The 21,310-nt window shown below is 61.6% G+C and overlaps 1 protein-coding gene across 2 annotated transcripts; it reads right to left on the minus strand.

Annotated features, from left to right (window-relative positions):
• Positions 1 to 2,132: 2,132 nt before the first annotated feature.
• Zbtb7a (zinc finger and BTB domain containing 7A) lies at positions 2,133 to 20,223 on the minus strand. Of its 2 annotated transcripts, none has more exons than XM_020165872.2 (3): positions 19,931 to 20,223; positions 9,948 to 11,218; positions 2,133 to 6,800 (listed from the first exon to the last, which is right to left on the minus strand). In XM_020165872.2, exons 2-3 carry the CDS (start codon positions 11,201 to 11,203, stop codon positions 6,323 to 6,325), a joined length of 1,734 nt encoding a protein of 577 aa, XP_020021461.1. In that variant the 5' UTR covers positions 11,204 to 11,218; positions 19,931 to 20,223; the 3' UTR covers positions 2,133 to 6,322. The 2 variants fall into 2 exon arrangements, with proteins under 2 accessions (XP_020021461.1, XP_020021460.1); XM_020165871.2 differs by lacking the exon at positions 19,931 to 20,223 and adding an exon at positions 18,746 to 18,872.
• Positions 20,224 to 21,310: the final 1,087 nt, after the last annotated feature.

Here is a 21,310-nt window from a genome sequence, read left to right on the forward strand (position 1 = left end):
ACTTCCCTTCGGAGCAGCGGTGGCGGCCACGGCCTTGTTGGGGTCCACGTGGGCTGGCTCCTCTCCTCTGTCTTGCTCTTGGGTATCCCTGGGGGATGATCCCCCTCCCCCATGCTCCCCCCCCCAGGAGCCTCGCTCTTCCAACAGGGCCCGGCCCCAGAGAGGGCCACCCTCCAGCCCGCCCCGCATCACAGCAACCCTGAGCCCCACCATGGGGGCCTGGGGGCGCCCACCAAGCGCACTGTCGCACGTGCTGTTCCCTCCCGGTCCACCCGCCGATTCTTTCTACGCAAAACTCTCCGAGTCCGGAAGCAATAGCGTTCAGGTGTAGAGGAAGGGAGGAGGCCAGGAGGGCCGCGGCCTCACTGAACTCGCTGAGCGCCGGCCTGGCCCGGCCACGGCAGCCAAGGGCGCTGTTTTCTAATATTTGTATTCTAATTTAATTGTTTTTAAAAAACAGAAATAAAAAGGTCAAGGTGAAGCCACTGAGGCATCTGCTTTCCTGTGTTGGGCGTGGGGGGGCGCATGCCCTTTCCTGTGTGTTGGGCGTGGGGGGGCGCATGCCCTTCCCTGCTTTGCTTTAGAGCATCAGGGCCTGGCAGGAGCCTTTGCTGGGCTGGTGGGCTAGGTGAGGGGGCAGCTTGACCAGGAGAGCCAGTCTGAGGTGGTCCCCGTGTCCCCAGCAGGACACAGAGATGCCCCACATCCTTGGTCATTAGAAGATGCCAGTGCTGGCCACAAGGAGCTAGGTCACCCTACTGGGTGCTAGAGTCGGAGGCTGACATTCGCTAGAAATAAGGCCCCTGACCCTGGGCGGGAAGGTGACACACAGTGCAGGCACTGTGAGTGGGCTCCAAAAGTTCTTACTCCATGGACAGACCAATGGACACTAACGGAGCTGGAGCATACACAACCATGAACAGGACAAGGCTCTGACACACTACAATGTAGAGGGACCTTCAGGCCACAGCGTGTGACTCATCAATAGGAAATGCCCAGAACAGGTGAATCCAGAGACAGGAAGTGGACTTGTGAGGGCCAAGGGGCTTGTGAGTCTCCAGAGGGAGACTGAGGATGCAGTGGCTTTTGTGCGATGTAATGTTCTAGAATAGGTGAGGGCTGCACAGTTCTTTGTTACTAAGAACCAGAGTGTGAGGGTGAGCTGTGCAGTGTAGATTTGGGGTGGGAGGCTGGGGCTGCAAACTGTTTCCTTCCCATCTCCCCATCCAGAGGCCCCAGCCCCCTTGGCCTCTGTCACATGTCTCCAAGCCAGACCTCAGTGGGCCAGGAGACCCCCGGCAATTGACAGTCCCTTGTGTTGAACATGGAGCTGGGAGTCAGGTGGCCCCAAACAAGTAGGTAGCTGGCTTTGCTTCTGACCTATGACAGCCACCACAGGTTGGACACAGGATTCTGGAGGGCCCTAGGCTTGCGGGTGGTATTTTCAGAGAGGAGCTAGGTCCTTGTGCCCACCAGGAAAAGCCCAGAAAGAGTGAAGGGTCTAAGTGGATCAGGGTTGCCCCCAAATGGCCTAGCTAGCCCCACGTCTAGTGGACCCTAGTTGAGTGAGCCCAGGGCTGTCCCAGGGAGGCCTGTAAGTAGCTGTTTGGTGACCCCAGCAGTCCATGACCCCTTCCAGTGAGTGGGCCACAGACCCACTTCCTCCTGGGGACTGAGGTTACCGGCTCCCCATCCCCGATAGTGGGATAGTGGGCCTGGCCCAGAATAGCACCTTGGTGACCTCAGAGCTGGGCTGAGACTACCGTACCCAAGACTTCCAAGACCCTGAAGCTGGAGGTGCCCAGGGCTGGCCCATCCTGCTGGTTCTCCCCACCGACTTCTCCCTGTGATGTCCCTGGGCTCCTTCCTTCCCCACGGGCACCCCGACACACACACCTGCCTGGCCTGGGCCTGATGGGCCCTGTCCACGTCCCGCATGGGAACAACTGCCTGGGTCAGGCAGGAAGAATTGGGGGACCCATAGCTCAGCCACCCTGGCCCCAAGGTGTGTGAAGAGGGTGAGGGGCCCAAACCCTCAAGACAGCCACTTCTCCCCCAAGCTCTTCCTTCCTCCCACTGCCCCCCACACCCCAGCAAAACACGAGAACATCAAAATCAGGCAATGAGGCGGCCACGGTCGTAACAGGCTGCGTTTAGTGGTTTTTTTTTTTTTTTATGTACAAGAAAAAGGAAATTTTTTTCTAGTTTTTCATCATTTTATCTTTTTTTAATTACTTTTAAAGCTTCTCCCTCCCCACCCCCAAAAAGTGCATTTTTATCAATTGATTTTTTTTTTTGTTAAATCTCCCACACTTTTATTATAAAGACTCTCAAATACAGTCCATGGAATGTCTGTTCTGTGCTCTGTACCCCATGGGCGCCGCCCCTGCCCCCCATTTGCCAGGCCTGCCCCCAAAGTCCAAGGCACCTCATGTCTGGGCCTGGGCCAGGGTCCTCCCCGCCCTCCCCCCATATAAATCTGTACGTTTAGTGCGACCTTCGTCTGATCTGAGATTATGGCTGCTGGGTGCTGAGCCCCCAGGCCCTGACCCATCTTGCGCCAGCCAACCCCCCCCAACCTCCAGGAAGGCTGCTTCCTCAGCTTAAATAACTTTTTAAAATAAAACTGCAAATATAAATATCTTTCTTTCTCAAAAAATAGGATTTTTGCTCTTTTTTTTTTTTTTTTTGTTGGTTTTTCTTTTTTTTCCTTCTGTTTTTCCTTTCAGCCTGTGTCACCTCCTACAATTCCAGCTACCTGGACTGTCTCCATCCTGGTGGGGGAGAGGGATCCAGACCCCTGCCTCAGCCATGTGATTGTGCCTGCCATGGCCCACGGGGCCCCCCAAATAGTGCCAAGTCTTCTCTGACCATGCCCTTGAGGTAAAGGCCCTGGGGAGAGGTTGGGGGCCCTCCTCTCCCACTGGAGACCCCCACACACAAGCAAGCAAAGGACAGCTGTGTACAAACAGAGTAACAAGACAGCCACATGGGGGATCTGGCTGGGCCACCCCAGGAAGGGACAGACTTTGGTATTGCCCACTCAGGCCTAACCAGGCGCAGGCCCACACAGGTGCCAGGATGGGCAGGGTCTGGAATTTTACATTCACTGGTTTGTAGTTAAAAAAAAAAAAAAAAAAAAAAATTTTTTTTTTTTGCCTTGTTTTTTTCTCTTAATCTCAAAAGGCAGGTGGAATGGGGGGGCAAGGCAAGGAGCGGCTTCTAGACAGGGACATTCCTCTCTCTGGGGCCCTACAGACTGGGGACAGCTGCAGGCAGGGGCTCCGCCATGGCTCCTCCCCAGCCCCGGGACCCCTGGAGCCCCTACCTAGAGCAGGCCTGGATGCCCCCCCCAGGCCTGAACCTCACTCTCTCCCGCATACACTCGCTCACACAAGCATCCACGCAACTTCACCATGGTGATGAAATAACAATTTCACTGTTTTTCTTTTTTTCTTTTTTTTTTTTTTTGTTTGTACCAGGCAGTTAAAAAAAAAAAAACCCAAAAAAAGAAAACACAAAAAAAAAAACCCAAACAACCAAACAAAAACCTTTCTGCAGTGTCCTTCCAAATAAGCACGACCCTCCTCAAATATCTTGTTTCCTGAAACGCATAAATTCAGCAGTATCTTTGGCAATACTTTATCACGACCTTAATTTAAAGAATAAAAATAAAATCGATCCACGTCTATATACAGTATGTGATTGCGCAGAGTTGGGACGGGGCCGGGCTGGGGTGGGTGGGGGGTCCCGGCTCTGGGCCCATGCAGACGCTGCGGCCCCCGGGACGGGCTGGCGGTTAAGGCAGAGTGGGCGGGCAGGGCTGGCGGAAGCTGAGCGCGGAGCTAGGGGCAAGGGTTTAGTGCAATTCCCGAGGAGGTCTGTGTTAAAAGTGTGACCGGCAGGCCGTGCCATCCCCTTTCCTACCAGAGCCCCCAAGGACCCTGTCACCCAAGTCTGGAGGCCCCCACTGGCCAGGATGACATATGTGACTTGTGAGTTGGTTTTATTGCGAGGGGGGAGTGGGGGAAGTCACCCCCCCTCGGGGACCTCTTGGGGAGTGGGGGGTGGCCCCTGGCCTGGGTGCACAGCCTCAATGGTTGGTTCTCCAAAACAGCTCACCGCGTGACACTGGGGTGCAAACAAGGCCAGCACACCTGACCCCAGCTGCCCCTTCTCCGGCCCCACAGGGGGAACCTGAGACATTGGGGAGGGGGGGGGGCTGACAGGCTGGGGGTGGGGAAGGAGAAAGGAAAACTACCCATTATAAACAATACGAAAATTTGCCTTCCTAAAAAGCTTCCCTTTAAAAACAAAAGAAAAGGTAGGGGACACAGGGACAGCCTCCACCCCAGCTGGGCACCAACAGAAAGGGCCCCAGCTCAACCAAACATCTAGTTACAGGGTCCCACACCAGGCTCTGTGTCTGCAGCAGGGAGGAGGGGCATCCTGGCATCTGGCAGCATTGTCCCCCCAACCCTGGCCCCTGTCCGTGGCCTGCGGCTCGGTTAACACCGGGCTTTTTGGGGGCCAGAGGTTGGAGGGAGGCAGGTGCCAGCCTCAGTTACAGTCAGTGCCTTTGAGTAAAAACAGAGGTACCTGGGGAAGGTGTAAGGCCCCGGAGGTGGGGACCTGTGCCGCCCCCTGGATGGGGAGGGGGTGGCACGTCCAAGATGGCAGCTCCTTGGTGGCCAAGCAGGACAGCCATGTTGGAGGGCAGGTCCTAGGGTAGGAGACAGGGACAGCGGGGGGACATGGAGGCGGGGTGGGTGGTCTGGCTGGTTGGAAGGCCAGCCCTCTCTCGGGCCCATCCCTGAGCTGGGGAACAAGGAAGGAGGAAGCCACAGCCGGCTTGCAGGCCTGAGACATCTGTCAAGACCAAATGCTGGGGGCAGGACGGGAGAGAAGGGTGGACCTGGCACAGACTCAGGGACCCCACAGTTGCCCTCAATGCGCCCCTTGGGACTCAGGTCCCCCCCTGATGGCTTCCTAGCCACCCCCCTTCAGCCTCGGGGAACAAAAGTGGATTCTGTTTGCGGTGGGTTTTTTTATTATTTTGTACAAAAATAAATTGACTTTTAGGAATTTTCTTTTGCTTTCTCTCTTACTCTCTCTCTTTTTTTTTTTGTCTTTTCAATATTTCATAGAAGTTGGATGCAACTTGTAAACATGTTTTTAAATTAAGAATTAAGATAAAGTACCCGTTCCGTTACAAAGTGCCAAGACTTCCAATGTGGTTGGTTGCCTGTTTTTGTTTTGTTTTCGTTCTTTCCATTTTGTAGAATCTGGGTTTTTATTGCTTTTGTGACATTAGAACTTCAGCCTCTCGCTCTCTGCCCATCCCTGCCTTCTGGGACCCTGGGCTCCCCCCACCCTGATCTTGGCTATGTCCACCCCGTGCTGCTGCCCGCTCCTCTAAGTATATTATCTCTATATATATCTCTATATAAATTTTGTTTTTCAGGAGGAAAGAAAAAAAAATCTACAAAGTGCTTTAAAAAGTTGGGAGGGGCTCGGGGACAGACGTTTGGTATCTCCAAATGCGTGGGTCCGGGGTGGCCTGGGCTGGGGACACAGACAGAGAGGGATGAGGTGCCCTGAGCGGTGGTCCTGGGGTCCTGCCGGTTGTAAGTGCCGTGAAGGAAGGCGGCAGGAGCCCCAGAAGCCACCCTGGAACTCCCCAGCCCCCCAGTCCTGGCCGTTCTCCAGGCCTGGGAATAAATAGATTCGTTTCTCAGCGGCCGAGGGGTGCAGAGGTGCGAGGCCACAGGCGGGGCGGGAGGAGGGGAGGCCGGTGGGGAGACTGAAGGGAGACCCCCCCCTTAGTAAGTGCCCTGAGGAAGGAGAGTGGGGGGCCGGGGACCATTTTAATGTCCACTCAGAGCGGACAGAGATCATTTAAGGTCTTGTCTGAAAGACTCACAGAAACCAGGGGAGGACACGAGAACTAGCCCTGTGCCCATCCCCGAGTCACCTCACCCCAGCGCAGGGCCCAGGGCTGGGACCAGGTCTTCGATCGGGCCCAGAGCCCGCAATGGGCGCCCCACGAGACCCCAAACCAAGCCCCAGACCCCCTGGCGGACCGGGCGGGGGACACGGGGGTGGGAAACGGGCCCTGCGGAAGGAGGGATGTCATGAAGGAGACAAATCTGAGAGAAGCAGTGTCCTAGTTCCGTGACGTCATATATATATATCTGTATATATATATATAGATAGATAGATAGATATCTGTATATAGATAGATTTTCTTTTTTTGTGTTTTGGGGTTGGTGGGTGATGGTTTCTCTCTCTCTGTCTCAGGTTTCTGTTCTCTTTTTTGGTTTTAGGCGAGTCCGGCTGTGAAGCTACCCTCAGCAGTGGGTGCCCCGGGGCCACCGCTGCTGTCGTCTCCACCACCGGCACCCGCTACATTCAGGCGGCCTGAGCCATCAGGGCTGGCCTCATCCTCGTCCTCGTCGTCGTCCTTAAAGTGCTTCTCCTGGCCGTTGCGCGGGGCGTCAGGGGCGCTGGGCGGCGCGGTGGCCCCGGCGGTGGGGTCAGGCGGCACGGCGCGGACGCGCGGCTTGCGTCCCCGGCGTGATGGGACGCCATTGCAGCCGTCCTTCTTGAGGTGTCTATGCAGGTGGTCGGAGCGCACGAAGGTCTTGCAGCAGCTGTCGCACTGGTAGGGCCGCAGCCCCGTGTGCACGCGCATGTGGTTCTTCAGGTCGTAGTTGTGCGCAAAGGCCGCGCCGCACTGCTGGCACAGGTACGGCTTCTCGCCCGTGTGCTTCCTCATGTGCACCTTCAGCTTGTCCTGCCTGCGGGTGGGCGGGCGGGGTGCGGTCAGCAGGGACCCCAGTCCTGCCCAGCCACCCTCTGCCCGAGTTGCCAGGCCCCACCACCCGACACCGCAGGGCTGAGGCTCTGGAAGGCCAGCTTGCTGCGTGGCCCATGGCAAACGCTCACCCTCTCTGAGCTCACTTCAGGGCTGTGCCTCAGGGTGAGGCCCAGGCCACCGAGGGGCAGGCGTGCTCACCCACACCACGTTTATTTACTGAGCGCCTGCTGGATGCCAGGCCCTGGTCCAGGGGCCGAAAATACCGAGAAGAAAGAAGGCCGGCAGATGGCCCTGCCCTCCCCAGAGGGGCAGCCACTGGGGTGTTTGGTGACAGCTTGGGTGACGGAATGTTCTGGTTTTAGGCACGAAGGCTGGCATCCCAAGAAACCCCTGAATCCTGGGCAGACTGGGGCAGTTGGTCATCTTGGTCCCACCTAGGGCGTCCAGGCCCAGCCAGTGCCTTCTCCCATCCCGTCACAGCGATTGCTGGCTGACACCAATACACAAGGCACAGCCACCCCTCGGCCTTTGCAATGCCATCCTGGCTGCCTGGACCACACTTCTTCCGAGATCCCCACCATCCTCTTAGGACGGTCCTCCTGAGACCCCCGGGTCCTTCACGCCACCACCATCTAACTGGGTCGCCTGTGTGTTCTTGCTGCTCACTGCCTGCTCTAGCCTGTGAGCTCCAGTCAGCAGGGAATGGCGTGACTGCAGGGCCCCTCCCTGCCAATCTCACCCGGTGAAGGGACAGTGTGGATCCGGCACAGCCTTTGACCTACAGGACTTTGGAGTGACAATGGCCCAGGTACTACTCTATCCCATGGGGGCCACTGGCCACATGTGGCTCCTGAGCCCTTGAAAAGTGGCTGGTCTGCACTGAGATGTGCTCAGTCCAGTAATGCAAAGCTGCTCATTTACAGCTCGCTTACCGCCCCATGCTGAAATGCAGGGGTGTACACCTGGTTACACTCACTCTCATCTGCTCCTTTTTTTTTTTTTAATGTGTCTGCCAGAAAGTTTTAAATTACGTCACTGGCTTGTGCGATATTCCTATTACAGCTATTGATCCATACAGATAGGGATGGATTCCTTTCTAAAATCCACAGGGGAGGAACAGAGACCTGGGACTCAGGAGTCCTGGCTAGTAACTGACCTACTGATAAACTCCTATTCATCTCTCAAAACCCCACCCTTCAATGCCCCTTTGATTTTCCCAACCCCCAAAAACTTGCCTCCTCCAGTCATGGGTCTGTCACTACCCAGACTTGGTGTCCTACTTGCTCTAACTCTTTCATGGCTCACTGCTGCCCTGGGCCTAGCACTTTGCAACCCCTTCCCAGTTTTGTTACTTCCCTTGAGCCAACAGAAGTTGGGCCACAGTGAACTCCCCAGACTGGCCAGATGTGCTGCTAGCCCTCAGGCACTTGGCTGCTTCCCCACAACTCCTGCAAAGCCCGCTGGCACAGTGTCCTGGTCCCTGGGCACAGCATGGCCTCAGTCTTCCTAACTCTACAGGGACTTCCCCAGCTGATGCTGGAGGCTCAGAGAGGGGAAGTGACTTGCCTGGAGTTACACAGCAGGCCAGGGGCCACAGAGAGGAGGGGTGGGGGTGGAAGGCAGCCCCAGTTTCGTCACCCCAAGCCCCGGCCTGGGTAATTATAGCCCAGCTGCCACAGGCCCCGCTTACTCAATGCGCTGCAGTGACTCAGAGGGGCCCCTGGGCTCCAGGCTTGGAGGAGGTGGGGGTGGGGGGTGGAGGGGGGGGGAAGGGGCTGGGGCCCCAGGTTAGGGGTGCAAAGAGGAAGAAACTGGGTGTGTGGGGAGAAGAGGCCGCTATGTGCCTCAGTTTCCCTGACTGGAAGACAGATGGGCTCTGGCTGTATGGGATGACTACAAGACATGGCAATTCAAAATGAAACTGAGCCCCAGGCTGTGGTCAGGTGGGCTGGTGTCCCAGGGCCTGGGGGGTGGGACAGGTCAGGCACCTGGCTTGGGCTCTAGACTGCCAAGGCCTCCACCAGAAAGTCCCAAGTCAAAGACCCTCTGAAGGCGGGCCCAGCAGCACCTCAGGACCCCTGGCTGAAAGAAGAGAGGCCCTAAGACTTCCAGGCCCCCAGTCTCCACAGTCGGGGGCAGGTTATCACAGACACCGCCCCCAGCTGGTGCCCTTTGCCCCCACCTGGCACTCCTGGGCACTGGAGTCCAGGCCGCACCCACCTCTCCTGCCTGCTGGGGAGGGGGCTGGGGTGCTGGGGAAGGGGCCAGCCCCAGGTTCCTGCCCTGCAGGGTGGGACCGGGAAGCTGGGACAATGGCCTCTTTCTTCAGCCTCAGTAGGCGTGGCTGGGGGAACCCCAGGGCAGGGGGGTGGGGGGCAAGGGGTGACGCTGAGTCACCCAGCCTGGCTGGGTCCCTGCCTGCCAGCACCCCCACTGCTCTGGCCCGCCCTGGGTCCACACAGCCTAGCCAGCCACCTCTGGACTCCTAAGACCCAATCGCAAACTATCTCCAGCCTGGCCTTGAACTCCTCTAGCTCCAGGGCAAAGCCCATGGCTCCCTCCGAGGCCTTTCCGCCCCCACTGGCCCCGCAGATCCCCCAAGCTAACCAGCCTCAGGGCCTTTGCACGAGCTGTTCTGGCTGCAACACCCTTTCCCATGGCTCCCTCCTTCACCTCTTTCAGGTCTCAAATGTGTCAGGGAGGCCTGCAGGGATTCTGGCCTGTCTCTCCACTGCCTGGGTGCACGCACACAGCAGGAACCTAGTAAGTAGTGGCTAAGTAAAGCCCACCACCTGTTCAACACTTCGTAAGTGTCTGTCTCTGCTCCCAAAGCAAAACATTAAGAATTCTCCTTCCACGCAGAGAAGCACCCCAAAAAGCGGAAGGGCAACTGAGAACAGAAGAGCACACGCCTCTGAGAAGCTCATACTGTCTCTGATGGGTCACCTGGCTTCTGCCCCAGCTGTTCCCTGCTAGGCTGTCCACCCCTGTTCCCCCTCCCCAGCTCCCCCCTGGCAGACAACGCTCGGAGAGGCACACAAGAGGACCCCCTGAATGGGAGAGGGAGGGGAGGGCAGAGGGCCACTCGTGGTGGGAGGACGCTGATGCTCGCAGCCCTGGTGCTCACCTGGTGAAGCGGACCTTGCAGATGTTGCACTCGTAGGGCTTCTCGCCTGTGTGGGTGCGGATGTGCCGCGGCAGCTTGCCGGCGCCCTGGATGACCTTCTCGCAGATGGGGCACTTCTGGAAGGCCTTGGCGCGGATCTTCTTCTCCCCCTTCTGAGACCAGGCGGGATACACGTCGCCCTCATGTGCGCCGCTGAAGTACTTCAGGTAGTAGTCCATGACGCCCTTGTCATCCGCCCGTGACTCCTCATCGCTGTCCCCTGCTGCCAGGGCCCCTGCCCGGCCCACTGACGACATCATCTGTTGCAGCAGTGTGCTGGCCGCCAGCCCGTCCACATCGGCCGCATCCCCATCCTCGCCCTCGGCGGCACCCGACAAGAAGCCCGGCGAGTCGCTTGGCTCGGGAGCCGCCTCGGACAGAGAGGCCGCCTCCTCCTCCCCAGCCCGGCCATAATGGCCATTCTGTGTGGCAGCTGGAGGGGCCACTGGGGGCGGAAAGAGACCCCCAGTGGGGGCGTCCTCATCCCGCTCTGGCCACAGGCCTGGATTGCTGTCACCCTCGTCCCCATCCCCCGCTGGGGGCCGCTCAGCTGGGGGCCCTGGCCCATAGAAGTCCAAGCCGTTGCAATCACCTGCAGCCACGGCGGCCACGGCAGCAGCCACAGCCTCCTTGGTGGCATCCAGGTCATCGTCGGGAGCACCAAAGGCGGACCAGGGGAAGGTGGCAGCGGTGGCAGCAGGGGGCAGGCTGTTCATGGGGTTACTCTGGAAAAACTCCAGGTACTCCTTGGCCCGCAGGAGGTTGCGCTGGTCAATTTGATCCACCAGGTCCAGCTGCCCTGTGTCACCCGCATCAGTCGCCAGGATCTGCCGGTCCAGCAGGTCGGCACACACGTGGCTCACGGCAGGGATCTCCAGCAGGCGGGCGGCACTGAGGATGTCGCCCACATTGGCCGTGCTGACAGTGAGCGTGGCGGTGTAGGCGAAGTCCATGAGCGCCGTGAGCGCCTCAGCGCTGACAAAGTCAATCTCGTACACGTTCTGCTGGTCCACCACAGCGCCCGACGTGAACAACTTCTTGAAGTACTGGCTGCAGGCCGCCAGCACCGAACGGTGCGTGGGGAACTCACGGCCCTCCACCAGGATCACCACGTCGCACAGCAGGCCCTGCGTCCGCTGCTCATTCAATCCACTCAGGATGTCGCTGCTGTGGTCGGGGAACGGGATCCCAATGGGGCCGTCCACGCCGCCGGCCATCTTCCGTGCCAAGACCTGCAGCAGCGGAGAGGAAGGGGACATTTGTAAGTGGAGGGGGTCCCATGCCCATCAATCAGGCTCAAGACCCTCAGAACACAGTACCAGCTACGTCTCACCCCCACCCCCAGCTGGGGCAAGAGGGCAGTCAGATGTCCTGCCTTCCCAGCCTCAGTTTCTCCAGCTCAGTTCAAGGGTACTTCTGCCTTCTCCCAGCCTGTTTCTCCAGGTGGGCATGGCGGATATGAGGCTGTATGAGCAGTCTGACTGACGTGCTCATACTGTCAAAACCCACCGTGGGTGCTGGAGAGAAACACAGGCGCCCCTGCCCTGACCCTTCCCCCTCCCTCCCCAGGAGGCCCAACACCTGTCGAAGGGGTAACTGGAAGTTGTTTTCTGGCTTATCTGAACACATGGACACCCACAAAGCACCTACTCCAAGGCAGGCCACAGTGGCACCCTGTCCAAGGGAGGTAAGCAATCAGGTTGGGAGAAGGAAGGCACCTGCCATGGCCCATGGAGGGCGGAGCTGTGCCGGAGTGCAAACCCAGGGACCTCTGACGGAGAGCTGGGGCCCTGCTCCTGCCTGATGGTCAGCCGCGATTCCCCTGCGATTCCCCTGGGGAGGGAGATCTGAGTCGGCAGGAAGGAGCAAGGCTGATGAGCCCTGGGGACCCAGGACTGTGACCTGGTGGGGTCAAGAGCTCGTGGGTGTGCCCTGCTGGGGCAGGCCGGTAACAGCTCTGCCTAACAAACCTCTTCCTGCCTGAGCCCCCAGGACGGGCTCAGCCCTGACAGTGAGTAATATAGGGGAAACCAGGCCACCGCCCAAGCCGAGTCCCCCAAGGCGGGTCCCAGAGCCTCCTGTCCACCTCTATTGCCCAAAGCCCTCCTGGTGGCCCCCTCCATGCCTCTGTTCCCCCACTGTGCCCCTCAGCTCAGGACAAGGCCTGGGCCTTAGTCTACACCTGTCAGATGGGCAAGGGTCTCTGGCCGTGGGTAGGGGGATCCTGCCTGCCCTGTCCCTCTCCCCCACCCTCCTTTCTACAGTCCCCCGGGCTGACTCACCCGCCCACTCGGCTTGTGCAACCCTCTGGCTGCTGTCCCCATCCTCCGCCCTCTCCTGGGAGCCGGCCGCCCCTCACCACCCAACACAACCCACATTCCTCCCACTCTCTGACCCATCTGGGGACCCCGGGCATCAACCCTGGGGACAAGCATGGGCTGGCCGTTCTGAACCTCCTGAGGATATGGGACTCTCCTGTCCCCAACCAAGTAGCCTGGCCTGACTCATGCCAGCAAGGGAGGCCTGTGCTGTCCTCTCCCCAGCCAGTGGCCTTGGAGTGGGGTCTTGCAGCCAACATGACACAGAAGCCTTTGTGCAGCCCCTGCCTCTAAGCACCCACCCTCTCCTCACTGCACCAGCTGCTTGGCTTTCCCTGCTCCACCTCAGTGGGGAGGGGAGGCTCAGATGTGGCTGCTGGGAGTGGGGCACGGGGGACTGGTGTCGGGGGGGGGGGGGGGGCTATGCCAGGCATGGCTGGGAAGCCTTGGACCTTGGAGGAACCCCGTTGGGGGCTCCCACCCCCTGCCACCATCTGCCGTCTGGCCCCAGCCCCAGGGAGCATGTGGGCAGATGGGGCTCAGGATCAGACAAGCCCTGGCCCTCCTGCCACAGCCCGCACACCTCCCCAGCCCCCCAGCCCCAAGGTGGCCACTCCACCCTGCTGGGCTGTCCTCCCCCTAGGTGACCCGGGGCTCCCTCGGGAATGGCTAAGCAGTGTCTCCAGGGTCCAGAGTTTGGGACCTGAAATGGTCCAAGTGACTCAGCCCTCATGGTGGCAACTCCACCCCCTCCGCCACCACCACCCTGGCTCCCCACCAGGCGCCCAGCGCCAGGGCCAGGGGCTGCCTCCGCCCTGTCTTAAGTGCAAAGATACCTGGGCTCCAGGCCACAGGTCCTAGCTAGGCCTGGGAACCCGTGCTTCTGCTTCCTCCCTCTCGGGAACCTGTGTTCCCCCAAATATCACCAGAGATTCTCTGGCCAAAAAAAGTCCCATGACTTGTCTGTCAAATGGGTGGCCCCCATCTGACAAGTGAGAAATCAAGGCTCAGAAGAGCCAGGGTTGGGTTGGAGATGGGCTCAAGTGGCACAGCGCCTGCCTAGCGAATGTTCAGGCCCTGAGCTCAAGCCCCCGTGCTGTCAAAAAAAATAAGGTGGGAGTGTTCAGAGTCCTAGCCGAGGGCACCCAGCAAGGCTGGCTCCCCCACCTGCCCTCAGCTGCTGCCTGTCCCAGGCCCTGGGGATTCAACTCAGAGGCAGACACCGACTAGCCCTCTCTCCAGGAACAAGAACCACCTGCCTGCCCCACCCTGGGCCAAGGCCCCACCTGGGCCTCTCAGAGGCCTCTCCTGAGAGGAAGGGCCCAACACCGTTTCCAATGGGGGAAGACGACCAGGGCAGTCAGAACCCCTCAGGGCATGCTGCAGACCCACTGTGCACAGGCTGCTGCTCACTGATGGGAGGAGGGACCAGGAAGCCCCCTCACCCAGGCTAAGGCCCCAGTTTTCATGATGGCTCCTCTTGCATGCTCTCTTCCATGGGATTTCTGGGAAAGGTTTGGCAAGGGGCAGGCCCCGGCAGCTCCTCCAATGCTAGAGGTGGGGCACCTTCCTCCCCAGGGCCCAGCCACACACAGTAGGGGTACAGGGTGCAGCAAATCCCAGATGAACCAAGGCACCAGCTCACACCCAGCCCCACCCACCTGACAGACACACCCACCACCAGGGCATGACTGTTCTGTCTGCCAGACCCACCTCTCATCTAACCTAGGGTCACTTGCTGTAGCTTATTCCCAAAGCAACAGAACCCAGGCCTCACTTTGGCTGTCCCCTGCATCACCAAACTTTCAGGAACTAACCAACCCAATGCCTCATTTCATTCTCCCCAGTTCTCTGAATGAGCTCAGAGAGGTAACGAGACCCAGTCAAGGTCACACAGCATACAGGGCCAGGGCCAGAGCCAGGGCCAGACTCAGGCTCTCCCACTTGAGCAGAGCACCACCCCCACCCTTTGGCTGCTGGGGATGTGTCTGGGGACTACATGTGAGGTTAGGGGGCAGGAAGGTACCCAGGACCAGGGAAGAGTGGCCAGGCACAGGGGAGATCTGAGCTAGGCTAGAGATGGGTGAGGGGAGCTGGTGGGGCTGCACTGAAGCTAGGGAAGGGAGCCAGGGGCCTTCCCAAGGTCACTTTCAATGTGTGGCCCACCCAACACCGCCAGGAAGGAGCAGGGGCAGCTCCCTGCCTCTACCACACTCCTGAGGGGCACTTCGAGGGCAGGGCAGCTCTCTCCCAGGGAGAAGAGAGGCCTCATCCTTCCTGGCGAGGCTACTGCAGCGGACGTGAGGAGACGAAGGGCCTTAGCTTCCCAGGTGCTCCGACAGTGGGAACCAGCCCCTCCATCCAGGACGCACACAAGGGCAGAGTTCCTCAGAAGGTCCCCAAAAGGCCCAGACAGACTGTCCACCATTCCCCTTGTGAATGGAGGAGGTCTGAACTTCAGTTCTGAAGGTTATTTCAGGAAGCAGTCCCACTCCCCACCCATGTGCCAAGAAATGGGTGGTGAAGACCCTGAAGGAAACTAGATGGTAAAACCAGGCCCAGAGAGGGTGGGCAGCCAGCCTGAGGTCACACAGCAAGCTTAGTTCACAGGTGCAGCTGCCAGGCCCCCACCCAGCAGCCCCCACCCCTTCCCAGACCCGCGGCCTATGTTGCAAGGTTAGTCCTAACTTGTTACCCCACCCTGAGCCGGTGCCAATCCCGGCCTGGCCCAGTCCCCGGCCTGAGTTTAATGGGACAGGAATGTGGTGTCCCACTCTGAGGCCACCAGCAGTGCCAGTGGTGCCAGTCTGCCCCCTGCCCACCTGGCCTCTTAAGTGGCAGGCAGGCCTTCCTCGGCCAGGCCTGGAGCACCTCGGCCATTTTACATGTCCATTTATTGCCCTAAATGGGGAGGGGCTTCCTGTCCAGGCCTTAAAGGGCCAGAGGCAGGAAGGCAGCAGGCCCAATGGGAAGTGTTCATGTGTGGGGGCAGGGACAAGGAGGTCTGGGGATTCCATCTGACCCCCAACTCCAGGGTGGGGCCAAGGCCCACCCTGTTCCCACGCGTGCCGTCATGGCCAGGAAGCCCAAACCCTAGACCACGGCTGGGTTCCAAGAGGAAGCTTGAGCCATCCACGAGTGGAGGGAAGGAGCTTCCTGCCACCGGGGGTAAGCAAGGGCAGACTCCACAAAACCTCATCCCTGTCCACTGCCGAGCCATGCTGCACCTGCCATCCAGGATGCCCATGAGAAGCCACTGGACCTGGGGGGGAAGGGGGAATCTGCTTGACACCTGGAGTCACCTACAACACCCCCAACCCCAGCCTGGGCAGGTGGAGGGCTCAGCACGAAGCCCCCAAGATGAAGGGGCCTCTGGGGCCCCAGGCAGCCTGCGCCTGCAGGATCCAGCCAGATCCCTGGCAGACATCCTGGCGGGAGGTGGGACCGGGCCTGTTTTCCAGTCAAACCAGAAAGGCGTGGGTGGGGACACTTCCACTGAGTGGCCGTCCTCAGCCTGCTGGGGGGACAGATGGAGGGGCCGGTCCTCTGGCCACGCTCCTCACCAGCACCACGTTCTGAACAGGGCACCTTCTGCACTGCGGTGCTCTGCCTCAGGCAGGGGGCCGCTCCTCACCAGAGCAGGGGGTGGGGAGCCTGGTTTCAGTCATCCCAACAGAAGTATGACACACACTGACAATCCTGGCTCTAGGACACAGGGTCTGCAACCAATGCCTGTTCTACAGATGGAAAACAGGCTCAGAGAGGGGAAGCAACTTGCCCAGGGTCACAGAGCAAAGCTGGAATTTGAATACAGGCTGCCTAACTGACTAGTCCTGCCTAACTAGTCTTCCCAGGGTGCCTTTCTTCCCCTCCCCCAACACATAGCCTGAGGGAGCAGCAGGGGACCAGTCCCCCACCCTGAGTGGGGCTGAAGAGGACCATTTTTCATAGCTCCTCAGAACTGCTCTGTGATGGCCCAGAGAAGGGAGGTCACCCAATGACAACGGGCAGGAAGGGCAGGGCTGAAGTCCATCTGTAAACTCAGGGTGATGGCCCTGACCCCTCAGGTCTCCAGGACAGGGGTGCACAAGGAGCTGTGACCAGGCCCTGCCAGCTGATAGTCACTCAACACCCGCTCTGATGCTAAGTAAAGCATGGGATGACAGAGGATGAACTGGCGAGAAACTGAGGGAGGCAGAGAGGGAAGTGAGGCAGAGAGGCCCTGGGTGGGCCTCAGGTGGAGAGAAGCCCTGCTGCCCAGGGCAACTTATGGTCTATGAGGCTAACTGTGAGGGACAGGGGGGCCTCAGGTGGCTGGCAACCCAACACCCAGCAGATATGGGTGCCATGAGCTGAGCAGGCACTTCTCCATACAGGAATAAAGGAGGGAATCCAGAGGGACCTCCTGGGAAGCCCTAAGACAACCCTGTGATCAAGAGGACAATGCTTGGGATCCAGGGGGTTTGTCCAAGGTCACAGAGCAAGTGGACCACGTTCCAAACACCATGTGTCCCCTTCCTTAGGACAGCTCTGCTCCAGAGGGGTGGCCCTGAGTCTTGGCTCAGGGGAGGTGACCTCTGTCCCTGCTGGTATAATGAGTCGTAAAACTCAGATCCCTGCCTGACTAGGGGCGGGGGAGGGGGAGAAGGCAGGTGCAGGATTGTGGGATTATGGCTTGGCAGGGGTGGGACGGGGCCACAAATGCACACAAAGTGCCCACTGAGCAAGGCTGGGAGGGAGGAGGACTGGGGCTTGTGCTGTGTGACCTTGGAGCCTTGCTGGCCCTCTCTGAGCTCAATGTCATCTTTGGGCAGAGCCCCAGTGGCACTCCACTCACTTGTCCATTTATGACAGGTGCGAACAGAGGAAAGCCACCTCTGGCTCTCCTGGAAGACACAGGCGAGCAGGTACCCCTGGGCCAGGACACCAGAGGTCTCTGGAAAGCAGGACCACCCGGGAGTCAGACCCAGCTCCAGCTGGGTGACCTTGGGCGGCTCTCAGCTTCCCTGGCCCAACCCATCCTTAGCTCTGGACTCACGTGGGACCTCCCCTCCAGGCCTCGGTTTCCTCCTATGGCAACAAGGACTGCCACCAGGTGGACCCAGCTACGGGTCTGCCAGCCTCAAGAAAAAGAACAGAACCCCAAAGCCACCAAGGACACGCTACTGCCCCAGGACCATCCTCCCTGGCTCTGCCTCTGCAGGCCTCAGTCTCCCCCATAGCGCAAAGGATTCATCAGCTCCCTGCAGTACCTCTCTGCTGAGAGGTGCCTGGTTCCCAGGCCTGGCCAGGTACTGACTGGCCACCCTATAGCCAATCAGAACTGAATAATAAATACCCCCCCAAAGTGACCAGCGAATTAAAATTTCAGTGTCCTCGTTGGCTCCTCTTTCCTGAATGAGGCCTCCCTTTTCCAGCCATGGCTGCCGCCCCCCCCCTCCCCCAGGCTCCCAGTCACCCAGTCACCACAGCGATGCCTGGCAGTAAACAGAGACCCGAGCCCAGTTGAGAGGTGCCAGGCCCGGCCAGGCCCAATGTGTAGAACCCTGAGGGGGTGGCATTGGGGGCAAATGTCCCCAGTCTAGAGCCCTATGCTCTAAGCAGCAGCAGCAAGGCAGAGGCTGGGTCCCTGTCCCAGCCTGGGTTGGGAAGGAGGACCTCTCCTAACCTAGCCCTGCCAATAGGAAGTGATCTGCTGGTGGCACGGAGGTCCCCCCACACACACACACCCAGTGTGGGAGGCCACTCCGGGTTACGCCCTGGCCCGTGGAGGGGCTGACATGGGAGTCCCGGTCGCCCTCTCAGGGAGGCAGCTGGCAGGGAAGAGGAGGGGGATGCAGGCCAGCCAACCCCGCCACCCATGGGTGAGCCAGGTGGGCCAGCTGGGGGAAGAGGCATTCACGCCGCTCTCACTTCCGCCCGTTGGCTAGGGGCATAAAAGAGCTGCCTGCCGGTCTGCGGGTGCCACCCCGCCAACTCCGGACTGCATTCCTCCGACACTTAGTGGACACTACTGGGTGCTGGGCCTGGCTGGACAGCACCGTCCTCCTGCGGCCCGCGCTCCCCAGCGGCCGGGTAGTGCCTCTCAGACCCGCAGAGGCCTGGGCCTCGGGGACACCGGCTCCAGCGCGCGGCTCAGCCCCCGGCCAGGTCCCACCCCGGACTGGGGGAGGGGGTAGGAAGGGGGAGGGGACCTGCCCCACCGCGTGCCCCACCGACCCGGACGCCCAGCTCGCACGTGGTGGTGGCGTCAGGGGAAGGGGGGTCCGGCCAGAGGAGACGGGGTCACGCGCTCCGGGGGCGCGGGCGGGGGCCGGGGGTGCCCCGTAGCCGGGGCAGCGCGGGCAAGGCGAGGAACCAGGCCGAGGACAGGAAGTAGCCATCCCCGCGGCCAGTGCCCCCTCCCCGGCCCCCGCGCCCCGGCCGCCGCGCGGCTCCTACCTCTTTCCCGGGCAGCGCGAGGGGCCCGGCCCCGGCGGCGGCGGCTGCGGCTGGCTGGCTGCTCCGAGGCCGGGAGGCGGCAGTGAGCCCGGCCCCGCGCCACCCCCCGCCGCCGGCGGCCAATCCCCACCCGGGCTGGGGGGAGGGCGATGCAAATTACCCCGGATCTGGGTCCGCCCGCCCGTCGCCTCCCCCGCGCCCGACCCGGCCCGCGCCAGGCCGCGCATCCCCGAGCTCGCCTGCGCCTCGCCGCTGGCGGGCCGCCGCCCTCCCCGGGGAGCGCCCTCCTGGAGGGGGACCCCCTCCCCCGGGGCGAGGGGCCGGGGACAGTTACACAACAGGCGGGAGGGGCCCGGACGGGGAGGGGGGGAGGCCCGCGGCCGCGCAGCCGGAAGCCGGGACCGCCACCGGCCCCCGGCGAAGGAGCCGCACAGACCCCGCCCCCGCTTAGGCCCCGCCCCCGCGCCGCGCCGCGCCGTCGCGCGCGCCCATTGGCAAACCGTCCCGCCCCTCCCCTCGGGCAGCGGCGGGCCACCAGCGCGGGGTACCCTGGGACTTGAAGTGCGCGCCGCCTGTCACCTGCCCACCAAGAGCGACGAGGGAACTACGGCGCCCAGAGGGCCGCGCGGCCCCGCCCGCTCACCGGGACACCCCACCCCTTCCCTCCTTTGCAAAGCCCCCCTCCCTGTTTTTTCAGCCCCCTCCCCCCCATCCCCCATGGAGCTCCATACTGGCCAACTCCAACGTATGCACGCAGCACCGAATAGGCCCCCCGGCGGGCAAGAGCGTCCCCCGTACCCGGCTGCAAACTTAGCACGCGACGCGCCCCCCTATATTCTCAGGCCGGGTCCCCCCCACCCTCAATGCAGCCCCGCTTCCCCTCCCCCTCTCCCCGCGCTCCTGGGAGCCCCCGAAAAGCCAAGCAACCGGGTGTTGGGGAGTGGGGGGGCAGACGCACGAGCCCATGCACTTCGCCCCCAATCCCCTCTCCCGGGCGGCGCCCCCTCCCCGCGCTCGGGATCCGGGACGTCTCCAGCCTCTGGGTAGCTGCCAAGCACCCCCTCCTCGGAAACTTGGGGGACGTCCCCGGGTCTCCCTTGGCCGTGAGCGCAGGGTGGGCACAGCGCCCCCGGCCCGTCCCCGCCCTGCACCCCGGGTCCCGGGCCGCGCCGGGCGCTGACTTACCTCGCGGGGCCGGGCCGGGGCCGGGCCGGGCCGGGGCGCGCGGGGCCGGGGCCCGGAGTCGGGACTGGGCGCCCTCAGCCGCTCGCCTGCGGGGTCCGCGGCGCTCGCGCTGCCCTGGCTCGCTGTGCCCGCGTCGCTCCTCGCTCCGGCGGCGGCGTCACTGCCCCTACAGTAACTGTACAGTACAGCCAAAGCCCCGTATGATGCTCGCGACTCCCTTCCTGGTTTCTCCGAGGGCAAGAGGGGTCCTCCCTTGTCTTAAAGGTGCCGCAGCCGCCGGCCCCCCCACGCCCAGCCCGCCCCCCCACCCGGCCTCTGAGGCCAGAACAGGCTCGGCAGGTCCGCTCTTGCCACGTCCCTGCCCTCCCGTGGGGCTTCGCCCGCTGCGCCGGGAAGACCGGGCTGTTATTAGGTTTTGGCAAGTTGGGGGGGGGTCCAGCCCGCCCCGGCGCGCCCCCCCCGCCTCTGACCTCTCCGCCCCGCCGCGCGGCGCAGTGCCAGCTTGCCAGCTTATCTGGCCCCAGAGCTCTCCGGGGCGCGGGGGGAGTGGGCCCCCCGGGTGCAGGGGGTGGGGGCCTCCAGATAAACAGGCCCCCAGCCTCTGCGCAGGGCGGGGTGCGGGGGGGCGCGGGCTGTGCCCCCGACGCCTGGGGCGTGGCAGGATGGCAGCGGGGGCGGGGAGCGCCGTGCGCACTGCGAGGACCGACGCGGGCGTGGGTCGCGCTGCCCGGGCAGCGGGGGGTGGATCGAGGGTGAGCGGGTGGGGACCCCTCGGCCCAGGCGCCTGTGCTCCCCAGGCCTCAGTTTGCCCGGCCGGTGGAAAGAACCTGGGGGCGGGCGTTGCAATGACGGCGCGGGTGCGCCGGGCTCCCGGGTCCCTCAATGAAACAGCCAACCTGCCCTCCCGCGATTATATAAAGGAGTCGCCTCCACCCGCTGCGCCAGGGGCGTAGCGGGGGAAGGGGTTGGCGAGGGGCGGGGAGGGTGGTTGTTTTCCCGGCTTTCCAAGTTCCCCCACCCAGCTGCGGGCCGCTGGGCGGGACGTGGGGGTGAGGGGGGGGACCCGGCCCCGGACGCCTGGGTCCTTGCAGGCCGTTCCCGCAAAGATCTTGCGTGGCTTGGGAAGGGACGGAGGTGGGGAGGGGGCTGTCGTTGGCTCAACCCAACTTTTTTTTCCCTGTCCATTTCTCCCACTTCCTCCCCGGTCGTGGGAGAGGTCTAGCGGGGAAGGGGGAGGGGAAGGAGGGGACAAGCGGTGAGAACAGCGTGACCCGGGCCAGGCCTGCTGTTTTCTGCACACAGTAGGCGCCCGGGGAGGGCTGTCTGGGTGCGATCAGCTGCCTGGGGAGGGAGGGGCGAACTCCGGGCCTCAGTTTCCCC

Source organism: Castor canadensis, chromosome 14 (assembly GCF_047511655.1).
Source record: "Castor canadensis chromosome 14, mCasCan1.hap1v2, whole genome shotgun sequence".
NCBI lineage: Eukaryota > Metazoa > Chordata > Mammalia > Rodentia > Castoridae > Castor > Castor canadensis.

Coding starts and splice junctions, on each gene's coding strand:
- Zbtb7a (XM_020165872.2), bottom strand. CDS start 11,203: ATGGCCGGCGGCGTGGACGGCCCCATTGGGATCCCGTTCCCCGACCAC. Junction 6,801..9,947: donor TGCAAGGTCCGCTTCACCAG/GTGAGCACCAGG, acceptor GCCCACCCGCAG/GCAGGACAAGCTGAAGGTGC.